This window comes from Penicillium longicatenatum, assembly GCF_028827895.1.
Source record: "Penicillium longicatenatum strain IBT 33135 chromosome Unknown contig_2_segment0_segment0, whole genome shotgun sequence".
Classification (NCBI taxonomy): Eukaryota; Fungi; Ascomycota; class Eurotiomycetes; order Eurotiales; family Aspergillaceae; genus Penicillium; species Penicillium longicatenatum.
Genome location: NW_026643120.1, coordinates 4,874,182 through 4,894,602, shown reverse-complemented (window position 1 = coordinate 4,894,602; position 20,421 = coordinate 4,874,182). Strand labels below are relative to the sequence as shown.

The 20,421-nt window shown below is 49.1% G+C and overlaps 9 protein-coding genes across 9 annotated transcripts; 6 read left to right on the top strand and 3 right to left on the bottom strand.

Annotated features, from left to right (window-relative positions):
- Positions 1-174: 174 nt before the first annotated feature.
- Positions 175-1,968, top strand: N7484_004352 (putative oxidoreductase, FAD-binding; the record flags this gene model as incomplete). The annotated part of the gene is made up of 1 exon (XM_057114772.1): positions 175-1,968. One exon carries the CDS (start codon positions 175-177, stop codon positions 1,966-1,968), a length of 1,794 nt encoding a protein of 597 aa, XP_056974912.1.
- A 331-nt stretch (positions 1,969-2,299) lies between these two features.
- N7484_004351 (uncharacterized protein) lies at positions 2,300-3,188 on the top strand (the record flags this gene model as incomplete). The annotated part of the gene is made up of 2 exons (XM_057114771.1): positions 2,300-2,452; positions 2,616-3,188. The coding sequence occupies 2 exons, from the start codon at positions 2,300-2,302 to the stop codon at positions 3,186-3,188; spliced, it is 726 nt and encodes a 241-aa protein (XP_056974911.1).
- Positions 3,189-3,611: 423 nt separating this feature from the next.
- On the bottom strand, positions 3,612-5,134 carry N7484_004350 (mannose-1-phosphate guanylyltransferase; the record flags this gene model as incomplete). The annotated part of the gene is made up of 4 exons (XM_057114770.1): positions 5,065-5,134; positions 4,948-5,004; positions 3,691-4,869; positions 3,612-3,638 (listed from the first exon to the last, which is right to left on the bottom strand). Exons 1-4 carry the CDS (start codon positions 5,122-5,124, stop codon positions 3,612-3,614), a joined length of 1,323 nt encoding a protein of 440 aa, XP_056974910.1. The 5' UTR covers positions 5,125-5,134.
- Positions 5,135-5,632: 498 nt separating this feature from the next.
- N7484_004349 (uncharacterized protein) lies at positions 5,633-6,976 on the top strand (the record flags this gene model as incomplete). The annotated part of the gene is made up of 1 exon (XM_057114769.1): positions 5,633-6,976. The coding sequence occupies one exon, from the start codon at positions 5,633-5,635 to the stop codon at positions 6,974-6,976; it is 1,344 nt and encodes a 447-aa protein (XP_056974909.1).
- Positions 6,977-7,476: 500 nt separating this feature from the next.
- On the bottom strand, positions 7,477-9,904 carry N7484_004348 (putative dynamin GTPase; the record flags this gene model as incomplete). The annotated part of the gene is made up of 2 exons (XM_057114768.1): positions 7,477-7,833; positions 7,883-9,904. 2 exons carry the CDS (start codon positions 9,902-9,904, stop codon positions 7,477-7,479), a joined length of 2,379 nt encoding a protein of 792 aa, XP_056974908.1.
- A 1,458-nt stretch (positions 9,905-11,362) lies between these two features.
- Positions 11,363-13,296, top strand: N7484_004347 (lysine--tRNA ligase KRS1; the record flags this gene model as incomplete). Its single annotated transcript, XM_057114767.1, has 3 exons — positions 11,363-11,578; positions 11,639-13,226; positions 13,286-13,296. The coding sequence occupies 3 exons, from the start codon at positions 11,363-11,365 to the stop codon at positions 13,294-13,296; spliced, it is 1,815 nt and encodes a 604-aa protein (XP_056974907.1).
- A 1,397-nt stretch (positions 13,297-14,693) lies between these two features.
- On the top strand, positions 14,694-15,014 carry N7484_004346 (uncharacterized protein; the record flags this gene model as incomplete). Its single annotated transcript, XM_057114766.1, has 1 exon — positions 14,694-15,014. The coding sequence occupies one exon, from the start codon at positions 14,694-14,696 to the stop codon at positions 15,012-15,014; it is 321 nt and encodes a 106-aa protein (XP_056974906.1).
- A 363-nt stretch (positions 15,015-15,377) lies between these two features.
- Positions 15,378-16,994, bottom strand: cox15 (cytochrome c oxidase assembly protein cox15; the record flags this gene model as incomplete). The annotated part of the gene is made up of 2 exons (XM_057114765.1): positions 15,378-16,521; positions 16,609-16,994. 2 exons carry the CDS (start codon positions 16,992-16,994, stop codon positions 15,378-15,380), a joined length of 1,530 nt encoding a protein of 509 aa, XP_056974905.1.
- Positions 16,995-17,352: 358 nt separating this feature from the next.
- Positions 17,353-18,839, top strand: N7484_004344 (uncharacterized protein; the record flags this gene model as incomplete). Its single annotated transcript, XM_057114764.1, has 3 exons — positions 17,353-17,878; positions 17,940-18,023; positions 18,076-18,839. The coding sequence occupies 3 exons, from the start codon at positions 17,353-17,355 to the stop codon at positions 18,837-18,839; spliced, it is 1,374 nt and encodes a 457-aa protein (XP_056974904.1).
- Between the last annotated feature and the right edge of the window lie 1,582 nt (positions 18,840-20,421).

Below are 20,421 nucleotides of genomic sequence, written 5' to 3'. Positions count from 1 at the left end.
ATTTATTATTGGATGCATTTGGTCGCTTAAAATGTCGCCGATTACGAGAGTCGACTACTTCTATCTGGATTAATAATAGCCTTCTGGAATGTGCTGCAACGCGGGACAAAACATCATCATCTCACAAAGACCCAGATCTTCTCTAATTCATCTTTCACAGGTAAATCTTTCAGGATGAATTTGATCATAAATGGCCCGATGCCCTGGCATGATGGCGAAGAGACGGTACATCATCTACTCAAGGTACCTGACGTCGATAACCCGTCGGTGCCGTTCTTGAGTCCCAGAGCGGGAGACTTCCTGCAAAGAGCACCCCTTGTGGCACTCGGTACATTAGATGCAGAGGGACGGCCATGGTCGACACTATGGGGTGGCCAAGCAGGTTTCGCAGGCCCCATCGCCGAGTCCATCATTGGGCTTCGGGCACTAGTTGACACCAAAGGAGACCCTGTGGTTAAAGAACTACTCGGCAATCACAATGGAAGAACCAGTGAGAATGTGTCCCTGCCGGCAAAAAAAATGGTTTCTGGGTTGGCCATTGACTTGGAGAATCGACTGAGAGTGAAACTATTTGGCCGAATGATGGCAGGATCATTGAACAATGGAGACGTGGCACAGGCACAACTAGTTGTTAAGATCGAAGAAAGTCTCGGGAATTGTCCCAAATATCTGAACAAGAAGCACATTGTGCCCGCTCAATCGGCCCCGATAATACTTTCCGACAAACCTCAATTGACCCAAGCAGCCATCGAACTACTATCCCGCGCAGATATGATATTCGTTTCCTCGGCACATGGACAAACAGACATGGATACCAACCACCGTGGTGGACCTCCAGGTTTCGTTCGAGTCGAATTTAATAACCCAAGCGGCGCAGTTCTCGTCTATCCCGAGTATTCAGGAAACCGACTTTACCAGACACTTGGAAATCTACAGGTCAACCCTCGGGCAGGATGGGTGATTCCAGACTTCGAATCCGGAGATGTACTTTACGTCACGGGCAATACGCAAATACTTGTTGGCAAAGAAGCGGCCGAAGTACTACCGCGATCCAACCTTGCCATACGACTGACAATAACAGCGGCAAGGTACGTGCAAAACGGATTGGCATTTCGTGGCGAACCCGGCGAGCTCTCTCCGTATAACCCGGCCGTCCGCTTTCTTCCAACTGAGAAGGGCGCGCCTGCTACCGAGGGAGCCGGAGATATGGCAGCGACCCTGATTAAGAAAGTGACCATTACCCCAACGATCAAACGATTACGATTCCGTGTTTCAAGCTCTAATCCCATTTCCTGGATCCCGGGACAGTATGCTACGATTTCGTTTGAGGAGGAGTTGAATATGGGATATTCTCATATGCGCGATGACGACCCGAGCAGCTTGAACGACGACTTTATTCGAACATTCACCGTATCCTCGTACCCAGGTCGAGACCTCCCTGCTAACGAGTTTGAGCTTATGGTCCGTCTCCACGGTAAAGTAACCGACTATCTTTTCCATGCGAACGAACGAGCGGGGCTGGAAGTGCCCCTCAAAGGGTTTGGAGGTACTTTCCGTTTGCCTACAGACAACGAAACGATTGTACCATTCGTCGCTGGCGGAATCGGTATCACACCTCTGATCGGGCAGCTTCCAGATCTTGATATTGGTCGTCTGCGCCTGTTTTGGTCGGTGTCTGTTTATGATATGGCGCTGGTGCATGATTTATTTCAGCGGTGGCCCCAGTTGGTTACTTCTACCACCCTCTTTGTGACCGGTCCTAATTTGGATATTGATGATTGCCTTCGCTCGGTATATGATATCATTCAGGCGTCCAGTGCACGTATTGAGGCACGCAGGATGCAGGCTAATGATTTGGATCATTCTTTGGCTGACATTTGGTATCTATGTGCAGGAACTGGATTACAGCAAAGGGTTCTGACTTGGTTGAAGGGGAAAAAGATTGTCTATGAGGACTTCAGTTATTAGTGGCGATCTCTTAGGTCTTTTTCCATATTTTCCTGACAAATTGTACCTTGATCTGAGTCCTATCTGATCTGCGCTTTAGGAATATGTCTACGAAGGATCTTAAATCACTGAAACCAAGGAACTAAAACTGAAACTCATAAGTAAGAAATAAGAATAAGCTATAAATTAGGCCAAGAGTCTAGTGCAGACACCGCCCCAGAATTTGCGTCTCACACGTACACAGCCGCGATAAAAATAGCCGTGACGCACGCCCCAACGTGTCAACGCCGATCATGTTTACTACAAATAATCAAGGGGGCAACCGCTCTTTCCTTCATCCATCCTACACATCATGCGATCCAAACCATCCGATTACCCGGCACTTCCTTTCCATGGAATCCGCATCCTTAGCTCCTTATCGTCCCTAATAGTGGCTATCATCCTCGCCGTCTTTATCTATCATCTCCACTCCGATGGCTACAAATTGCCTTTTGCCTTTCTTATTGTAAGTTCTCCACAGCAACCATCAACATCAACACCAACACCAACAACCAACATAACCACAACCACAACCACAACCACAACCACAACCACAACCACAACCACAACCACAACCACAACCACAACCATAAACAACGAATAGAAACAACAATGCTAACACCTTCCAGCTTCTCATCGCCTCAATCCTCTCCCTCATCAATATCATCTTCACATCCCTTATAAACTGCGCCTGCAGCCTCAACACAAAACTCTCCATAATCCTAAATGTCCTCCTCCTCCTCCTCTGGGCCCTCGGCCTAGCCCTCATAAGCTACAACATGGCCCACACAATCCTCACCTCCTGCACAGCTCAGTACTGGGGAAACTCGACCGGCGAAAACGTCTGCAGAATGTACAAGGCCCTCTTCACATTCACTATCCTCGCTACAGCATCCTACATTGCATTGCTAGCACTAGATGGGATTGTTCGCCGCCGCCAGAACAGATTCGGTGTGTATGGACTTGCGGGACCGGCTGAGGATCATATGGAACTCAAGTTGGCTGGTGAGCGGGATGCGACTGCGAGTGGCGGCTATGAGGCTGTGCCACCGGTCATGACGGGCGGGTATACGCATCAGAATACTTCTTATGCGCATACGCTTGAGCAGAGTCATGCTGGGGAGGCGGCGGCGTATTATGATGCTGCGCCCGAGATAAGCAGACGAGGACAGGCAGGATATGATCCTATTATGCATCGGTGATTTTATTGCGCCATTGATTTCTATGGATTTGCGATCATTTGTTTGTGTTTGTGTTTGGGGAGGCCACTGTTTTGGTTTGGTCTTTCAAGACTGGATTAGGGTTTGATTTGATTTTGTTTGGTTTTGATTGATGATAGCGTGGATATGACGGCGTTAGGGATGCGGAATTCCCATTGGTGCCATTTGTATGTAAAAAGTTTGGAAATGACATGGGATGTTTAGATAGAAAATTAGATTCTGTCTCTAACGACTTCAATGTGCTGCGTTCTAGCGTATAGCAAAGAAAAAGTATGAACGGTGCCAAAGCAGATGACCATCCCATGACACGAATTGGAGACAAATAAATGAAGGTCGCTCGATATAGACAAAATAGGTAGGGGTGGTATTTTCGAAGCAAGAACCAAAGACCAAATTCGCATGTGTTTACATGATAACCTCGTTGGCAACGTCCTAGATCGCTAATTAGTATGACAATCGGGTTAGGTTGTGGATAGAAACATACCCGTTTGAGCTCCTTGTACGGGAGGCAAACACAGTTTTGCACACGGACTTCATCGCCGACACCACACTCCTTACCAAGGATGGTGATGCTCTGGACTTTGACGCCCTGCTTGACAATGCTAGTAGAGTGGCTACCGATTGGGATAGGGGTTCCCTCAACGCGGGCCCAGGCGCCAACGCGGCTGCTCCATCCAATGATCGAGTGCATAACACAGGCATCATGGCGGACTTCGGCGTCCTCGAGGACAATAGAGTCCTTGATACGTGCGCCAGCGCCAACAACCACACGGGGACCAATGGAGACGTTGGGTCCGAGCTTGGCTGTGGGGTCAACGGTGGCAGTGGGGTGGATGAAGACCGGAGGCACGATCATGGCAGAAGGCGCAGTGAGCTCCTCTGACTCGGCCTGGAATGCCTTCTGGAGGTACAGGGCATTGGCAGGAACGGCCGAACCAGCGGTCTTAATCTGGCGCCAGAAGTCCTTAGTCTCGTGAACGAAGAAGCGGTTGCTGTCTGCGAGATCAGAGAGAATGTCCTGTTCCAGACGGAGCATCTCGCTCTTCTCGGAGTCTTCGTCATCGCCGTGAGAGGCGACAAAGGACGACTCAAGGTTGTCGGAGGAGGGGTAGGAGAGCATGCGGGGACGAGTGTTCCGGCGCTTAATGGCACTGCGGATGGCGGGGAAGATGCAATCGGTGGCGAACAGGTAGACACCGCAGTTGATCAGGTTGGAGATGTGGGACTCGGGCTTCTCGACGTAGTGCAGCACGCGCTTGGTATGGGAGTCGGACACAATGCAACCGAAGTTAGTGGCAGTATCGTTGCTCACTCGCGTACCCAGAATGACAGCCTCGGCATCTTTTTCCTCAAACAGACGCAGCATCTCGCCGAGAGGGAATGAGCAGCAGACGTCAGCGTTCAGCACGAGCAAGCGCTCGGGCTTGCCCTTGAGGATCGCATCACGGAAGTGGTAGAGACCACCGGCGGTACCCAACGCAGTGTATTCCCGCAGGTATTGGATGCGGAACTGAGGGAACTCCTTTGCGGCATCCTTGATGAAGTCACGGAAGACAGTCTCATCGTAGTATCCAACCAGAATGACCTCGCGCACATCGGGGACCTTGGCGAGCGCGGTGAAGCAGTGGTGAATGATCGGGTGGCCGGCGACTTCGAAAAGGGGCTAACAAGCAGGGAAAAAGCGTCAGGGCCAACTTGCTGCGTAGGATCACAGGGAATTGGACGGAAACCAAGCACGCACCTTGGGCACATCGAGCGACAATGGGCGGAAACGAGTGCCCCGCGAGGGACCTCCGACCTGTTTGATGTGTCAGTAGTATACGGTGAGGGAGGATGCATCATGATTGCGCCACCATACCAGGATTACAGCCTTAGTAGAGGCCATGTTGGATTGTTCCCGAATAGGTACTTGGAGCATGATTGTCGCAGGAGAAGGAGAGACAATTAAATGGAAAACACCAGGTGGCCGGAATCAGTGACAGCTTCCGCCAAGACAAGACGCTTTCGGTGGCTCACCTGACAATGCGGGATGATCGACTCCCGAACACAAATCTACACTTTATTTATTTTGGTTATTTGGAGTGTTTTACCTTGGTCTTGTTTTAAACTATCCTGTAGGTTAAGTGTCAAAGACCGCACCAATGCTTATAGTCATTACATTGACTAATACGCCTCTCTTGCTAAGTTCCTACAAGCACTCGGTACAAGTTTGCATGAAAACAAACAACAAAACAAACAAGGTTCTGTTCGCTAAGCACTTCAATGCATGCTCTTACAAAGGAGGCGTGGCTGAACGTCTCATTCAATTTCCTCGGTACTTGTTCTCGATGTGCATTGGACGTGTCATATCTACCCCCCAAAATCCCTGATCCTGAACCCATTCTTTTCGTCAAGCACATGGAGGTCCTGTTTCATTCCGTATCAAAATGTCCATTACCAGGATTCCCACAGAACTCGTGAACGAGATCTGTGGCTACCTCGAACTGTCGGACTGGTGCACACTTCGCACTACATGCAACCCACTCTACACAAAGTCATGGGATGATTTTGCCAAACGATATTTCGAAAGCATCTGTATATCCGTCAAGAGCGACAGCTTACGTCGACTAGAACAGCTCGCTGCAGATGAGAATCTCAGAACACGGATCCAAGAGCTATGGATCAAACCAGACTTGTTCAAGGGACGGTATCAATTGAGCCTCGAAGCATTTCGACGCACTGGACATGCAGAAGCATGCCGAACAATGGGAATGGGCCTAGAGGAAAGCTATGCACAATACCAGGCAATATCGGCTGATCACATACATATCCTGGACTCTGAAACTCTCACAAATACCCTCACGAAATGTGTCGCACGCTTTGAGAACCTGAGATCCTTTGGGTTGCGATCTTGCTCGAAAGCCAGTTGGCACGGCCCAAAGAACTGTCCCTTCACCGTAGGACAGGACCACGTTTTAGTCTTCTCGGCGATAGTGAAAGCGGTGGTTGCAACTTGTCGCCATCTCAGAACGCTCCATACATGCAATGGCTACCACAACAGCCTTACGACAGGAGGTCTGACCGTCTCTCAAAACACTCGCAAATTATTGCTTCCTCTTATACGAGGAATGGAAAGTTTACATTTGTGCGAACTTGCAAAGAATCCAGATGAAAGTCCCGTCAGCATCATGAGTGATATTCTGGTCGAGGCCGCACCTTCTTTGAAGGCCTTGACATACTCACAATGTTGTCCAAATCGAAATATGAACCCCAGCTATCTCAATGGAGTATCCGAGCGCCTCAACTTTACACAGCTTACTGAGCTCCGTCTTTGCTGGATCGAGATCACCCCATATAGCTTTGAAACTTTACTAAGCACAGCGGCATCTACTTTGAAGTCGTTGAGCTTAGTATCGGTGAATTTGAACGAGAACAACAGACCGCCTTTAATATCTGACGAAGAAGCTATCACGCTTGGTATAAGATGGCTTGGCATGATCAAAGACCCCATAAAACGAGCCTGGGGACAAATCTTCACCATGTTGCTTGACAAAACATCACTGGAACATCTGTCGATGGAGACGATCGGATTCCGTCGTTATCCCATCACTATCACGGACAGTCTTAGTGATGTGAGTGGAAAGCCAAGCTCAATGGACAACAGCGTCGCTTGTTATGATAGTGCCCGAGCTCGCGTTTCCTTCCGTGAATGGATCAGCAGTTTGCAAGTGCAACCCTCTCGATATTTGGGCCACAATCTACCGGGTAGTAAGTACAGCTCTCAGGCTTGAGATCATGCTGTACTGATATATTTCTAGGATCTGTGGTGGCCGAACACATTTTGGTCAGGCGTTCACGACCACGGGCACGTCGACTGTTGAGGTGATACTCTACGTGGCCCTGAATTTTTCATCGAAAGTTTCATTGAGTATTTTGAAGATCCTGGAAGGATTCCAAGCTCAACATATATCCAAGTTCGCCAATATCTAGAAGTAACCGGCTTTGGTCGCTATGACCGGTGTGCAAGTGACACTTTTCCCCTCATTTGTTCTATTGACCCATGGGTTTCTAGTCTTTTTTTTTTTTTTTTTTTTTTTTTTTTTTTTGGCATTAATTTCTCTTTTTTTTATCTCTAATCATCTGCAACAAAATACTCCATAATAGCACTAGGAGATCATAACCAACCCAACAATGAAACAGGCGTACTGTCTTCAATCTTCACACTCATCAGTCTTCAAACACAAATTATTCCCGCAATAACAGTCTACCCACCGCCATAATTAAAAAACATTTACAAGAAACTGTCATCCCAGTCATGGAGCCCATCGCCCATGCCCTCATAATCACCCATGGTGGCGTCGGACGGAGCCTCAAGTGGCTCCTCTTCGTCCACATTGTAGACAGCAGCCAGCCATTCCTGGGCCTGGCTCAGTTTCCTCCTTTGCTTAGAGAGGTCGCTTCGCCGGGCTTCCCGCTCGGGATCCTCTGCCATCAATTCGCTGCATCTGTCCGGGTTCGCAGCTTTCAATTGAGCCTCGAGAGTCAGCTGAAGCTGATCCCTACACATCCATTTGACTTTTGACTCCGCGAAAAGGCACACCATGTCAGTGAAGCGCATACGTGCAATTTCATAGTAGCCACGGGAATTCTGCAAAATTAGCATTCTAAAATTAACAAGTTTGAAAAGGGGAACTCACTGCCATCATCTCGATTTCTTGAGAAAAAGGGTCGGGCCCAAGCTCCGACGAAGTAATTTTGGTGTGATCGTCATCGGGACGACCACGGAGTCTAAGCCAACACTTGGCTCGTGCGATCTCACGGCGCTCTATAAGGAGCTTCAAGGAGCGAGTTGTACGCTCCTTATGTTCCATTTGGGCCATCGTGAGCGTGTTGCCACGCTCCATTTCAAAATAAGCAGACACATCTTCGGCAAATTGTGCATTGATGCACTCCAAGAACTCACTGATGAGCTTTTGGAGCTCACGATAAAGACCGGTTTGGTGATATTCCGCAATCACATCGTCCAATGTCATGATGATGGCCTTTTGAACCACACGATGCAAGGCATGAACAAAGTCTGTTGCGATCTCGCCCCAATGCATGACCATTTCCCGATTCAGAGTCTGAATCGCACTGGGCTCAATCTGGTTCGGAATTCCGGCACGTTGACATTCTTGCTTAATTTTGCGAATTTCTTCCAACTCAAACCTGCGCGCAGATTCCCACCGCGAAAAATGGTTGGTCAAGAACACTTTTTTAGGTATTGGCGTCGCAGGCTGCTGGGCTTGCGGCTCCACGCTAAGCCTTGATTTAGAGCCAGGTTCCTCCACGGCCGCTGCCTTCCTTTTTCCCCGGGGTGTGCTTGGAATTCCCATTTCCAAGTCGAAATCTAACCTTTCTCTCATTTGATGAGAATCGGAAATCGCCCCAAGACGGAGTCGCGGCTGGGTTTTTTCCAATGCCTTCTGGAAGTCCAGAACCAGGTTGTTCCAGGACTGCTGAAGCATCCTGCTCTCAGGTCCGGGTCCGTCACCGAACATTCCCTTAAAGCGCAGGCCTAACGTGAGTACCTTTTCGATCAGTATTCGCTGAACATTGTCCGCCGGAGGATCAGGCAACGTCCTCAATTCTTCGTCGATGCGAGCTGCCTTCTCGTTGATCTGCTTGATGATCGAAGGCAGGCACTTCTGAATCTGTGCCATCAAGACATCAGAAAGGGCGAACTGAAGCTTCCGCACACCAAAGCGATCCTGGTATGCGGCCATAACGCCTGACCAAAACGGTTGGCCGAAGAACTGCTCCTCCTCTTGTCGGGCAATGGAATGATCAACCTCAGCGCTTGGGTTGTTACGCACGACAAAGTAACCGTGGCCAACAGGAAACTTTCGACCATCCAAAATCTCAGCCCATTGTTGATACGAATCATCTGTGATGGCAAGCCGGTCAGGCTTCGTCAGCACACCAAGGGTGCGGTCCTTGGCGCCTTTCACATTCCCAATGAGTCCAGCAGCGCTCGAGTTTGCTCCATCATCCGTCATCGAGAGGGTCAATAGTACTATGCAGTTCTCTTGTGATATGTATTGCCGGACGAGTTTCTGAACCAGATTCACAAGATACTTCTCACTATCGTTATCTGCCTGGTTAATGACACCGGGAAGATCATAAAACGACAAATTAGGAAAGTCAGGCGCGGATATGTCCAATCGTACAATGTTCGGTGAGAACTTCACCTCCATGGTATTCGGGGTGTCCCTTCCCGGTACATATTCCTGTGAGTCCGAGTTGGGATTCAGAATGGCCAGTTGGGCCCGCCAGATGGCCTCCTGCACGTTCGATCTGTCTGTTAACGTGACGAACTCCTCCTCATCCAGATGATTCCTTCGGAGCCAGGGGCCGAGATACTCTGCCCTCTCCGTTTTTGGGAGCATGGACCTCAATGTCTTCTGCCGATCATAGAGATACCAACGGACTAAGGAGATGGTGCATTTCCAAGGTTGACCAGGCTCGCTCTCCCGTAGAACGATCTCCATTGGACAGCGTGTACAGGTGCCAGCACTTCGGGGAACGCGGATCTCAGAGATTGCTTCAATCAACGAGCTTTTCCCGGTGCTTTGGTCACCAACAACGCACACTTTTGGAAGGGCAATCTGATTATCCTCAATTCCTAGCTGACTGAGCTTCTGTACTTTTCGGACAAGGTCCCTCATGTTGAGGGTCATTCTGTCGAGGGAGGCCGAACCTGGCAAGCTGCCAGATGCAGGAGGCGGGGCAGTGAGTGACATCGGGGTAGTTCCTGCAGATCCTGAAGTGAAAATTCGAGATGAGCTTGAGAGATGAGCTCGTCGGAGTGGTGGGAGGTGAGCCTGTGTTGGGCTAGAGCGACGGGGGCTGACAAAAAGGGGCTCTTCTTCTTTTGGGGTTGGAGAACGTCGATAGGCATACATAATGGCCCTTGTCTTATGGTGATGATACAAAGACAAGTGAAGAAGTGAGTCAACCCAAGATAAATAATGGAGGCAAGAGAAGGCAAAGACTTTGAATGGGAAATGTTAAAGATGATGCTTGGTGGTTGGGTGTTGGGGGTGGAAAATGGATGGAGGATGGAATATGTATCAAGGATGATGGTTGATGGTTGGTGGTTGAGGGTGGAGGATGGATGGAGGATGGAAGAAAGGAAGAAGGGAGAAAGGTCAATATATAGAGGGCTAGAAGGAAAGTTCCGCTAGATATGAAACTTGAAAATTGTGCAACAGCTGGAAGAGCCCAGTCGGGGGCTTTTGTTTCTCTCTTGTTGACATGCTCCTAGTAGATTCTCGACTGTTGTTTTCCTGATACTCGACCACAGCTCTACCACATCGATTGCAGCCTCAAGATGATACAATATGGCTGCCAGGCGACTTTTCTCTTCGTCTGTCTCTCTACGTGTCTCTCCAGCAGCTGACAGTTTACACTTAGGCTCAATGCAGACTGTTCTATGTTTGACATAGTGAGATACATTGCCTCGAGGCACTACATGCCCATCAACTGACCTTCATAGCCAGGTATACCGATGCAGTCTCCCCAATCTTGAAAATGCACCCTCACAATGAATTTTCTTAGGTGCTACTGATTCAATAGAAACTCATCATTAATGAATCACATGAATCGATCTCCTGCGTGTTCTAAAGTTGCAAATGTGCAGTCGTGACAAGAAGAGGGTCTACTCAAGTATCTTTGATAACGAATATCCTTCGAATACAACATACACACCGTATAATATCTCCATTAATATACAGGCCAAGGAAAGTGGTCAATAGGTGGATATGGTACATTTCATATTTTGGCGACGTCTATACTTCGTAGCTCTCGGGAGACGGGGACAGCGGGGTAAAGCCCCACTAGTCTGCCCTAGCCCTAAGCCCCCCATATAGTATCACCATAATTGACTGAATTGTAGATCTAGCGCAAACGATTGACATAAAATGAGTATTAAAGCAATTTAGATATATTTCGCTGGTATCAACAATCATCATGATCCCCAATGCTATTGAATCGATGAGTCATCACGGAAGCATTGCGCTGCTGTAGTTGGGTTGCAGCCAATCAGAAGCGACCGGGGTTGACTCACGCCCAAAATTTCGTTTGCCCCTCCTTCCTTATCCCACCATCCTCGTTTGATCTGTCAACCAACAAACATCATGGCGGATTCCAACCCTGTTAAGGAGGCTGAGGCCTCCATGGCCAACCTTCTGCTTGATGAGGTCACCGGCGAGAAGGTGTCCAAGTCCGAATTGAAGAGACGCCAGAAGCTGCGTGAGAAGGAGAACAAGAAGAAGGAGAAGGAGGCCGCTGCTCCCCCAAAGGCTGAGAAGAAGGTTTCTGCCGAGGACGAGGAGTCAAACCTGAGCCCTAACGTAGGTTTGAGCTATATTGTTTCTCAATTGACATTCTGACCATTGTTTCTTTGTTCACAGCAATACTTCGAGATCCGCAGCAAGAGAATCAACAAGCTGCGCGAGACCAAGAACCCGGATCCCTACCCCCACAAGTTCCAGGTCACCAATGACCTGCGCGAGTTCCTCAAGGAGTACGAGGGTCTCCAGAAGGGCGAGCAGAAGCCCGATGTGCCCATCCGCATCGCCGGTCGCATCTACACCAAGCGTTCCGCTGGTACCAAGCTGAACTTCTACGATATCCGCGCCGAGGGTGTCAAGATCCAGGTCATGTGCCAGGCTCAGAACTCCACTGGAAGTGTGCCTTTTGAGGACCAGCATGAGCACCTTCGCCGAGGTGATATTGTCGGTATCGTCGGTTTCCCCGGCCGTACTGCCCCCAAGAACCGGGCCGATGGTGAGCTGTCTATCTTCGCCACTGAGGTCATTCTCCTTTCGCCCTGCTTGCACGCCATTCCCTCCGAGCACTACGGTTTCCAGGACAAGGAACAGCGCTACCGCCAGCGCTACTTGGACTTGATCATGAACGACCGTTCTCGCAACATCTTCCGCACCCGTGCCAAGATTGTCAGCTACATTCGCCATTACCTTGACTCTCGTGATTTCACTGAGGTCGAGACCCCCATGATGAACGCCATTGCTGGTGGTGCTACCGCCAAGCCCTTCGTCACCCACCATAACGAGCACGACATGAACCTCTTCATGCGTATTGCCCCCGAGTTGTACCTCAAGATGCTGATCGTTGGTGGACTTGAGAGAGTCTACGAGCTTGGAAGGCAGTTCCGCAACGAGGGAATTGATCTCACCCACAACCCCGAGTTCACCACTTGTGAATTCTACATGGCCTACGCTGATATGTATGACCTGATGAACATGACTGAGGAGCTGGTTTCTGGCTTGGTCAAGGAACTCACCGGTGGATACGAGACTGTCTTCCACAGCCAGGATGGCAAGGAGTACAATGTCAACTGGAAGGCTCCTTGGCGACGAGTGGAGATGATGCCGGCCTTGGAGGAGGCCTGCGGAGAGAAGTTCCCTCCCAGTGATCAGCTCCACACCCAGGAGACCAATGAATTCCTCAAGAAGATGCTCAAGAAGATGAACCTCGAGTGCTCACCGCCGCTCACCAATGCCCGCATGTTGGACAAGATGGTTGGTGAATTCATTGAGGACACCTGCATCAACCCCACCTTCATTTTCGGTCACCCCCAGATGATGTCTCCTTTGGCCAAATACGATCGCAAGAAGGCCGGTATTTGCGAGCGTTTCGAGGCTTTCTGTATCGGAAAGGAGATTTGTAACTCGTACACCGAGTTGAACGATCCCTTCGATCAGCGTCTGCGCTTTGAGGAGCAAGCCCGCCAGAAGGACCAGGGAGATGACGAGGCGCAATTGGTTGACGAGACTTTCTGCACTTCCCTCGAGTACGGACTGCCTCCAACTGGTGGCTGGGGCTTGGGTATCGATCGTCTTGTCATGTTCCTCACCAACAACTACAGTATCAAGGAGGTTCTCACCTTCCCCTTCATGAAGGAGGATAAGACCCACGCCGAGGGCAAGTCTGCTGCCGAGATTGCTGGAATTGAGCCCCAGCCCGAGGAGGGAATCCGTATGTTATTAGTCTCCTGTAACTTCCACGAGCCCGTGTCACTAACATGCAATTTGCAGCCCACAAATAAATGAAATGAATCTCTGAGTTGGAATGTTGGTATATCTCGGATTTGTGGCCGTTTATTCTCGGCCTTGCGGATACAACGGTTTAACGATGCATCAGATAAGAACAAACTAGGTATTTCGAAATATTGAAGCTATGTGTTGCTTTACTTCACACTACTTATGGACCATCATATATATCCTTCGATTGTCTGGAACAGCTGTATATTGAAAGTCACTGTATCCTTGAGAATCATCCTAAAATTGAACATAATATCATGGAAGATGCCGTGAAGTCGTGCATAAAAGAGCTGTTCTTTTCAATCTCTTCCTTTCCTCCAACACCTCTCTATCTTCCCATCATCAGTCTTGCCGTTCCATTAGATTTCTTTCATTTGCTACCTATTTTGTCAAATCCTTTTTCTTACTAGCCATGAGTAAAAGACCTGCCCCCGGCTCTCCGCAGGGTAGACCTGCAAAGAAAAATGCATCAAATAACCACCAGGCTATAGGTCCCCTAACCCCAAGACATGAACAGGTCTGTCCTCACGAAGGATGTCCACACCATAGTCATGCTGCGACTACATCAGATCCTCTCCAACATCTGACCCCTGGATCCATCTATGGCAGTCCTGCTCAAGCGTCTCACGGTCGATACATCGAATACCCATGGCATCTAATGCCCCCAACACCGAATTCTACTGATCCTGTTAGTATCTTTACCCAACTTGCCCCTTTTGATTAGAACTTAACCTGTCATTAGATCTTCTATCAATCACGTCGTTTGCCATCGCCTCAGCCTGCATCGGTTTGTATTCCTATTTCTGTTTCGACTGAAATATATAGACCACGCTCATTAATAGTCGAGAGGTAATAGGGCTTCCAAACAACCCTTCCGCCTCTCTCTATATCCTATCTACTTAACCCGTTCCCCGATGATCATCATTCAACCTCCAGTCCACTCATTTCAACAAGAGTATCGCCCCAGACGGAAGGAAGACAAGCCAGCAAGAGCACTGAAACCACCCATACATGGAACAAAACTGAAAAATCAACAAAAGCACCCGAAACGGTGAGACAAAAGTCGCGCGGGCCCCGAGCCCGACAAAAGAAAACAACCAAAGAACGCAACTCAGGTCCTAATCCAGAAAGACCACCTCATGAAAAACGACCCCTTCGTCTCAGAAACGACCAGAGACAGGACGTTAGTGTTGAGTTCACTGACGTGGCTGCCCACACTGCAAAGTGTGATACATGCAACAATCGCAACAGAGATGGAATGACGCGCTGCACTTCTTGTGGCTGGCAATGCTGTCGACAGTGCCTGGGGGAACGGGGCGGAAATCGAAGCCATCAATCCTTCACTTCTACTCATGTGCCCGCGGATGAGAGACGCTCTCCACCACATACGCCGGATTCCCCAATGTTAGCTCCCAGACCTGTCCCTGGTGGAAGTGGAGTGGTGAGCACTGCTGCGGATCGCGCGGCAGCGAATACATTGGTTGATATTGCTTTTGACACTTCTCCGAAGAAGTCAGATAGGAACACGCAGTTGATTCATGAGCATTTTCACTCTGGTTCAGGATATTCGGCCGTGAAGAATGGTATTGCCGGTTCTGGGCGCTTGATTCCTCGTATTCTGCCGGGAGATTGGATGTCTGATTCTCAGATGGCAGGCGAGGAGTTTGACAACCCAAGAAGAAATCCATCTCGAAAGGCAAGGCCAATCGATCTGGCCGAATGAGAATACAAGGAGACTAAATAGTTTCTGTAAAGTTAGACTACGTGCCTTGTGGTATGGTATGGGATTCACAGGGTTGCATGTTTATTTCTTTTGTTTGCAAGTTTGGATCACTGTACCTAAGATTGTTTTAGATCGAGGCGTCCATAAGGACCGGGAAACATGTCAGTTTAGTTCAAAATGATTGAAAAGCTTGTTTGAATATTGGGTTTCTGTACAATATAGATGAAAACAATAGTAACTAATACATATGGATAATGATTTATATCCACGGAACAGGAATGGAGATGGTGGTATCAGGACGGTAAGGCGGAAATTCAATGAAATCCCGCCTTGGTCAACTTATTCATACATGCAAGCAAATTCTTACAGTTGCTTCGCGGCGGAGGCAGCCGAAGACGCGGGTGAGCGCGAGTAGGTCTGCGAGAAGGAAACCGGTTGGCCACGGCCCTTCGCAACCATCTGCAACAGCTTCGCGGTGCGAGACGGGTTCCAGACACGGCTACCCAGGACCATGACCCAGGTCAAAAGCAACACACTGCCAGCCTGGTGGGCGGACGCAAGTGGGACAGGAACGAGATAGAGCAAAGTCGTAATACCGAGGCTGACCTGCATGAGGGCAAAGCCCACAACACCGTGCATACCCTTGCGGGCAGGGACAGGCAAAAGACGCTTCACAGTGGGTGAGCGGCGACTGTAAGCCCACAGAGCCATGATCGCGGTGAAAGTAGTCGTAGCGAGGATGCGGTGATCAAGCTGGACAAGTGAGGGATTCTCAAGCATGTTGCGCCACCAGAGGTCAGAGCGATCCTCGCGGCGGGAGTAACGGGCATCGAACAGCTCAGTTGTGGGTGGTGCCAAGCCGTTACCCATGTAGGGGAACTCATTGTAGATGAGACCGGCATCCAGACCAGCGACAAGACCACCCGACATGGCAGTAATGAAGACAAGAAGGGCCAAACCAGCGACAGAACGACGGAAGAATGCCAGGCGAGGATCACGCAGTGCCTCGAGCTCCTTCAGTCCAGATGCGGGATCCTTCATGAGTCTGTGAGAGCGCAAAATAGCGAGACCGTTCCACAGCATGGCGACGTAGCAGGTAAAGGCAGCACCCAAGTGAGCGGTCAACCTGTACTGACTTACACGGGGGTTGCTTCCAGGCGCGAAAAGATCATCCTTCAATCCAGACTTGACCATCCACCAACCAAGGAAACCTTGGAATCCAATCAGACTAGCAATACCGAAGAGACGCCAAGCCATAGGCGTGGAGACCTTCTTTCGGGCGACGAAGTAAACAGCGGGCACGACAAACGATAGACCCACGAATCGGCCCCAGAGCCGGTGGATCCATTCCATGTAGTAGATCGATTTAAATTCGGACAGATTCATATGCGGGTTCAACAGCTGAAATTCGGGGGATGCACGGTACTTCGCGAATTCAGACTCCCAGTCCTCTGCGTTCATTGGGGGCACAGAGCCGGTGACAGGCCGCCATTCGGTGATACTCAATCTGTTCAAGATTATTCCGTCAGCTTCCAGCTCGATTTTCTCGGATTTTCCGAATTCAATCCGCAGGGCATGTGCCTGATTGACTTACCCAGATTCCGTAAGACGAGTCAAACCACCAAAAACAACGATACCGAAGACGCTTGCTGCACTACCCAAAAGCCAGTATGCGACGGACTTGGAGCTGAGCTTAGGCATGTGCGACTTTTCCTTGGTGGAACCCTCTGCAACTGCCTCTGTAATTACGGGTGCGGCGGCGGACTGACGAAGACTATGGGTAAAGAACTGACGGTTCTTGTCGGTGAAGAGGGACGATCGCATCTTATTGGGTTGGGGAGGAGGCATTGAGCCATATTGGCGGATGGATTTGGCGGCGTAGCCCTGGATTCGAAGGCATTGGCGGCAGTTAAATAGGTCCTTGGATAGACGGGGCGCGAGACTCCGCCATAATGGCAGAGACGTGCCCAGGGAAGTCATGGCAAAGGTGAACGAGGGGAGAAAACCGAAGAAGAAAAAGCGAACCCTCGATCACGGAGATCATGCGATTGTTGCGGGTCATTTAAGTGTGGGACCAATCAGAAATGAGGGATTTGCTGCCGACAATGCTATTCATTTTCAATGCATAGTTGTGAAAAGACTCAATTGATGGTATTCTGGTCATCTCTCGGTATCTAGTATGATGTTTAGTCTACTAGAGAATCGATTCTCTGCAAAGTTTCAAGGTAATTGGTGGTATGTCTTAAATGCCTGAGGCACCTATCTGTAGTTCGCCCGCAGCCTCCAGATCGCGAACCGCTCACATTGTCTAACAACAACTTCATCTTTTAACTCCGCCATGTCCTACGCCGTGGAATCAAAGAAACGGAAATTCCACCGGGTATTAGAGTCCATCTCTAAACCTCACACTTCCGAAAATGCACCCAAACCCTCGAGGCCAGCGTCAACACCCGCTGCCGCAAGCGCGCAAGACCGTCCGCTCGCGAACCTCTCCATCAAGAAGGTTCGTCTGAGCAGCCACGATAATTCAGACCCAATCTCTGTGCGCAACTCCATATTAAAGCTATCTCGTCCTACATCTCGAACGTCCTCGACATCTTCGACGCAGCGCCCAACTTTTCTTCCTTGGGACCGCGATGCCTTCCTCGGGCGACTGGAGACTTTCCGTCGGGTGGATCGATGGACCTCCAAACCTTCACCAATCAACGAAGTTCAATGGGCTAAGCGTGGCTGGATATGTACCGATTCCATGCGGGTAGGCTGTGTCAGTGGCTGTGGCGGTTCGGTTGTTGTGAAGCTGCCCGACGAGATCGATGAGTTGGACGGGTACGATGCGGAGAAGGTTCAGGAACGCAAGGAAGTCCGTAGGTTTTCCCCTTCTCCTTTATATTCATATGGCTTGACACTGAAATGGATCATAAATAGGCGCAAGGCTAGTGGAAGAGTATGCAAAACAGCTAAGCGAAGCCCATGGTGAGAATTGCCCGTGGCGAAACAAAGGCTGTGATGGTAGGTTTCAGGAATTCGAGTTTGATTGTTTCAATTCTGACACTTACTTCAGCTACCATCCAACATTTGCAACTTGTGAATACAGACATTGCTATCACTAAGTTGCATGATCGTTATATGAATATTGTGAAGCTGGGTGAGAAATTGCCCGCCGAAGGTGTTATTGAAACCCCCGAGGGATTCCATCTGGATAATCTCATAGAGATGTTGCCTGCGGAGTGGTTTAAGGACTCGAAGACAGCCTCCGAGGCAATAAATACAGAAACAGAAACCAACGCAGAGGCTACGGCCCCTACCCAACAGCCACCAGCAGAGCCGCCGAAACAAGTCAACCGAACCGCACTTGCGATGGCTTTCTTTGGATGGGATTCCGTGGCCGATGAAGCTGCAGGACTAGTCGGATGCAAGGCCTGCTTCCGCCGCCTGGGCCTATGGATGTACAAGCCCAAGGAAAACGGTGATGTCACAGTCTATACGTCTTTAGATGTGGCTTCAGAGCACATGGAGTACTGTCCATGGATTGACCCAGTGGCACAGAGCGGCTCTGGCAAGCCAAATGAAAAGGTGGATGGCCTACGCAGTGGATGGCAGGTTGTTGCTGAGGCATGCAAGGTAAAGCACCGTCGAAGACTCCGATCCGTGGCATCCATGGAGACGGTGAACAGCAGACCCAGTACGCCCTTGCAGGACTCTGCACCCGATGAGGAGAATGAAGAGAGTCGGAAAACTGCCGACCGCGAGTGGTGGGCTAAGATTCGACGGATCCGACAATCTTTGACTTCCAAATCACCACACCGGAAGTCCGTCCCGAAATAATATTCATCATTTATTGACGGTGCATGCAATATGATGTTTTCTTCCAATGTTTCTTAGCATCTATCATTTGACGGCGTTTTGGGACTGAGCTCTGCATAAGCAGCTTTATTGAATCTACATAATACCACTTATTACCTTATAATCTCTTTTATACTCAATGAGCTTTTCCGTAGCTTGTATACTCACCCTCGCTTGCTATTCATCTTCCCGAAATGTACTCCCTCTGTCCCCTTGATCGATGTTCGTATCAGATATGCTACGCCTTGGAGTTGTTTGCAGATGTGAGCCATCGTCAATACCATATCCTTGCCAACCACCTCCACACTTCATGGCCCACTATCTGCCATTATTCAGGCAAATTGCGGGTTCCAATATCTACCCCTAATCTTCTACCCACTTAAACGTTAGGGTGTTATAGTTTACTCATCCATCCACCTCTTTGTCTTCTATACTATGCTATCGTTGAAGCGTCTTATTCCTCGTCGATTTACAGATAAAAATCCTTACGGTGGCATCTGAAGACTTGCCTTTACTCAACCCTTTACCTAGTATATCTTTTCTGGCTTTCCCTTGGTCATTCAGACCCGGGGCTCTTTTCACACTCATTCCTCGGAGGATAAGATTCTTTCATCATGCAAATGCTGTTGAATGCCCGAGACTCTATTATCGTCGTATGCTGTACCTATTTTCTGACCCTTCCAGACGGCCAAATCTCGGATGTCTTTACTGAAAGAGCATCCTCTTAAGCATTCTGCTGTCAAAGAGTCGGTAGTATATCTACATATTGCATTATTTCTACTAGCTGGAAGCAAATTACCTAAGTAAGACTTCTTCCGCCGTCTATTCGCTCTTCGGTTTGACGCAATGCTTTCCTAATAATTGGTCTTTTGCAATACACAGACTGCCATCATTTTCTGACTAAATCCACACCTCTTATACTCATCACCTACTTCATCCCTACACCCCACTACACTACTCACTTGTAACGTTACTAAGCTACACTTTATAGATACTCTGAGCATGAAACCAGTCGGCTCAGATCCGCTTTTATTAGATCGCCAAGTTCCACTATTGTTCTTATAGAGAACACTGCTTTATACGCTGATTTGGATTGACGGCCTTCAAGATGGCTGGCTACCTAGGTACCTTCCTGCGTACACTTGACAGTTTGACTTGCTTTTTACCCCTATGTATGGAGGTACCATTCAAACTGCAGTCCAGCTCTTTTCTCCAACTACTTGTGCTGCTCAATACAACTATATCTCTCTCCAAGCATATGTGTGAATTCAAGGTTATATTTATCTTGTAACTACTGATAGTTGAGGAGTAGATGGCGTTTTAAAGTACTTCCGCATACTACACAGCGTCGTTGCACGTTTACTGGCAAAGTTGCTTCAGGGTAGCTTGCAGTCAATTCTACCCCCGGAGCGTCTTTTCCTCCGCTGCATACACAAAAAATAACAAATGCTACGCGTCTCTTCTTCCGCATAGACATTGAAACAAGCAGCATCTCATCGTTCTGTCACTTGAGATTCATCTTTCCTGGTCCCATCAATCCAATTTACTTCATCTATCATCCCCG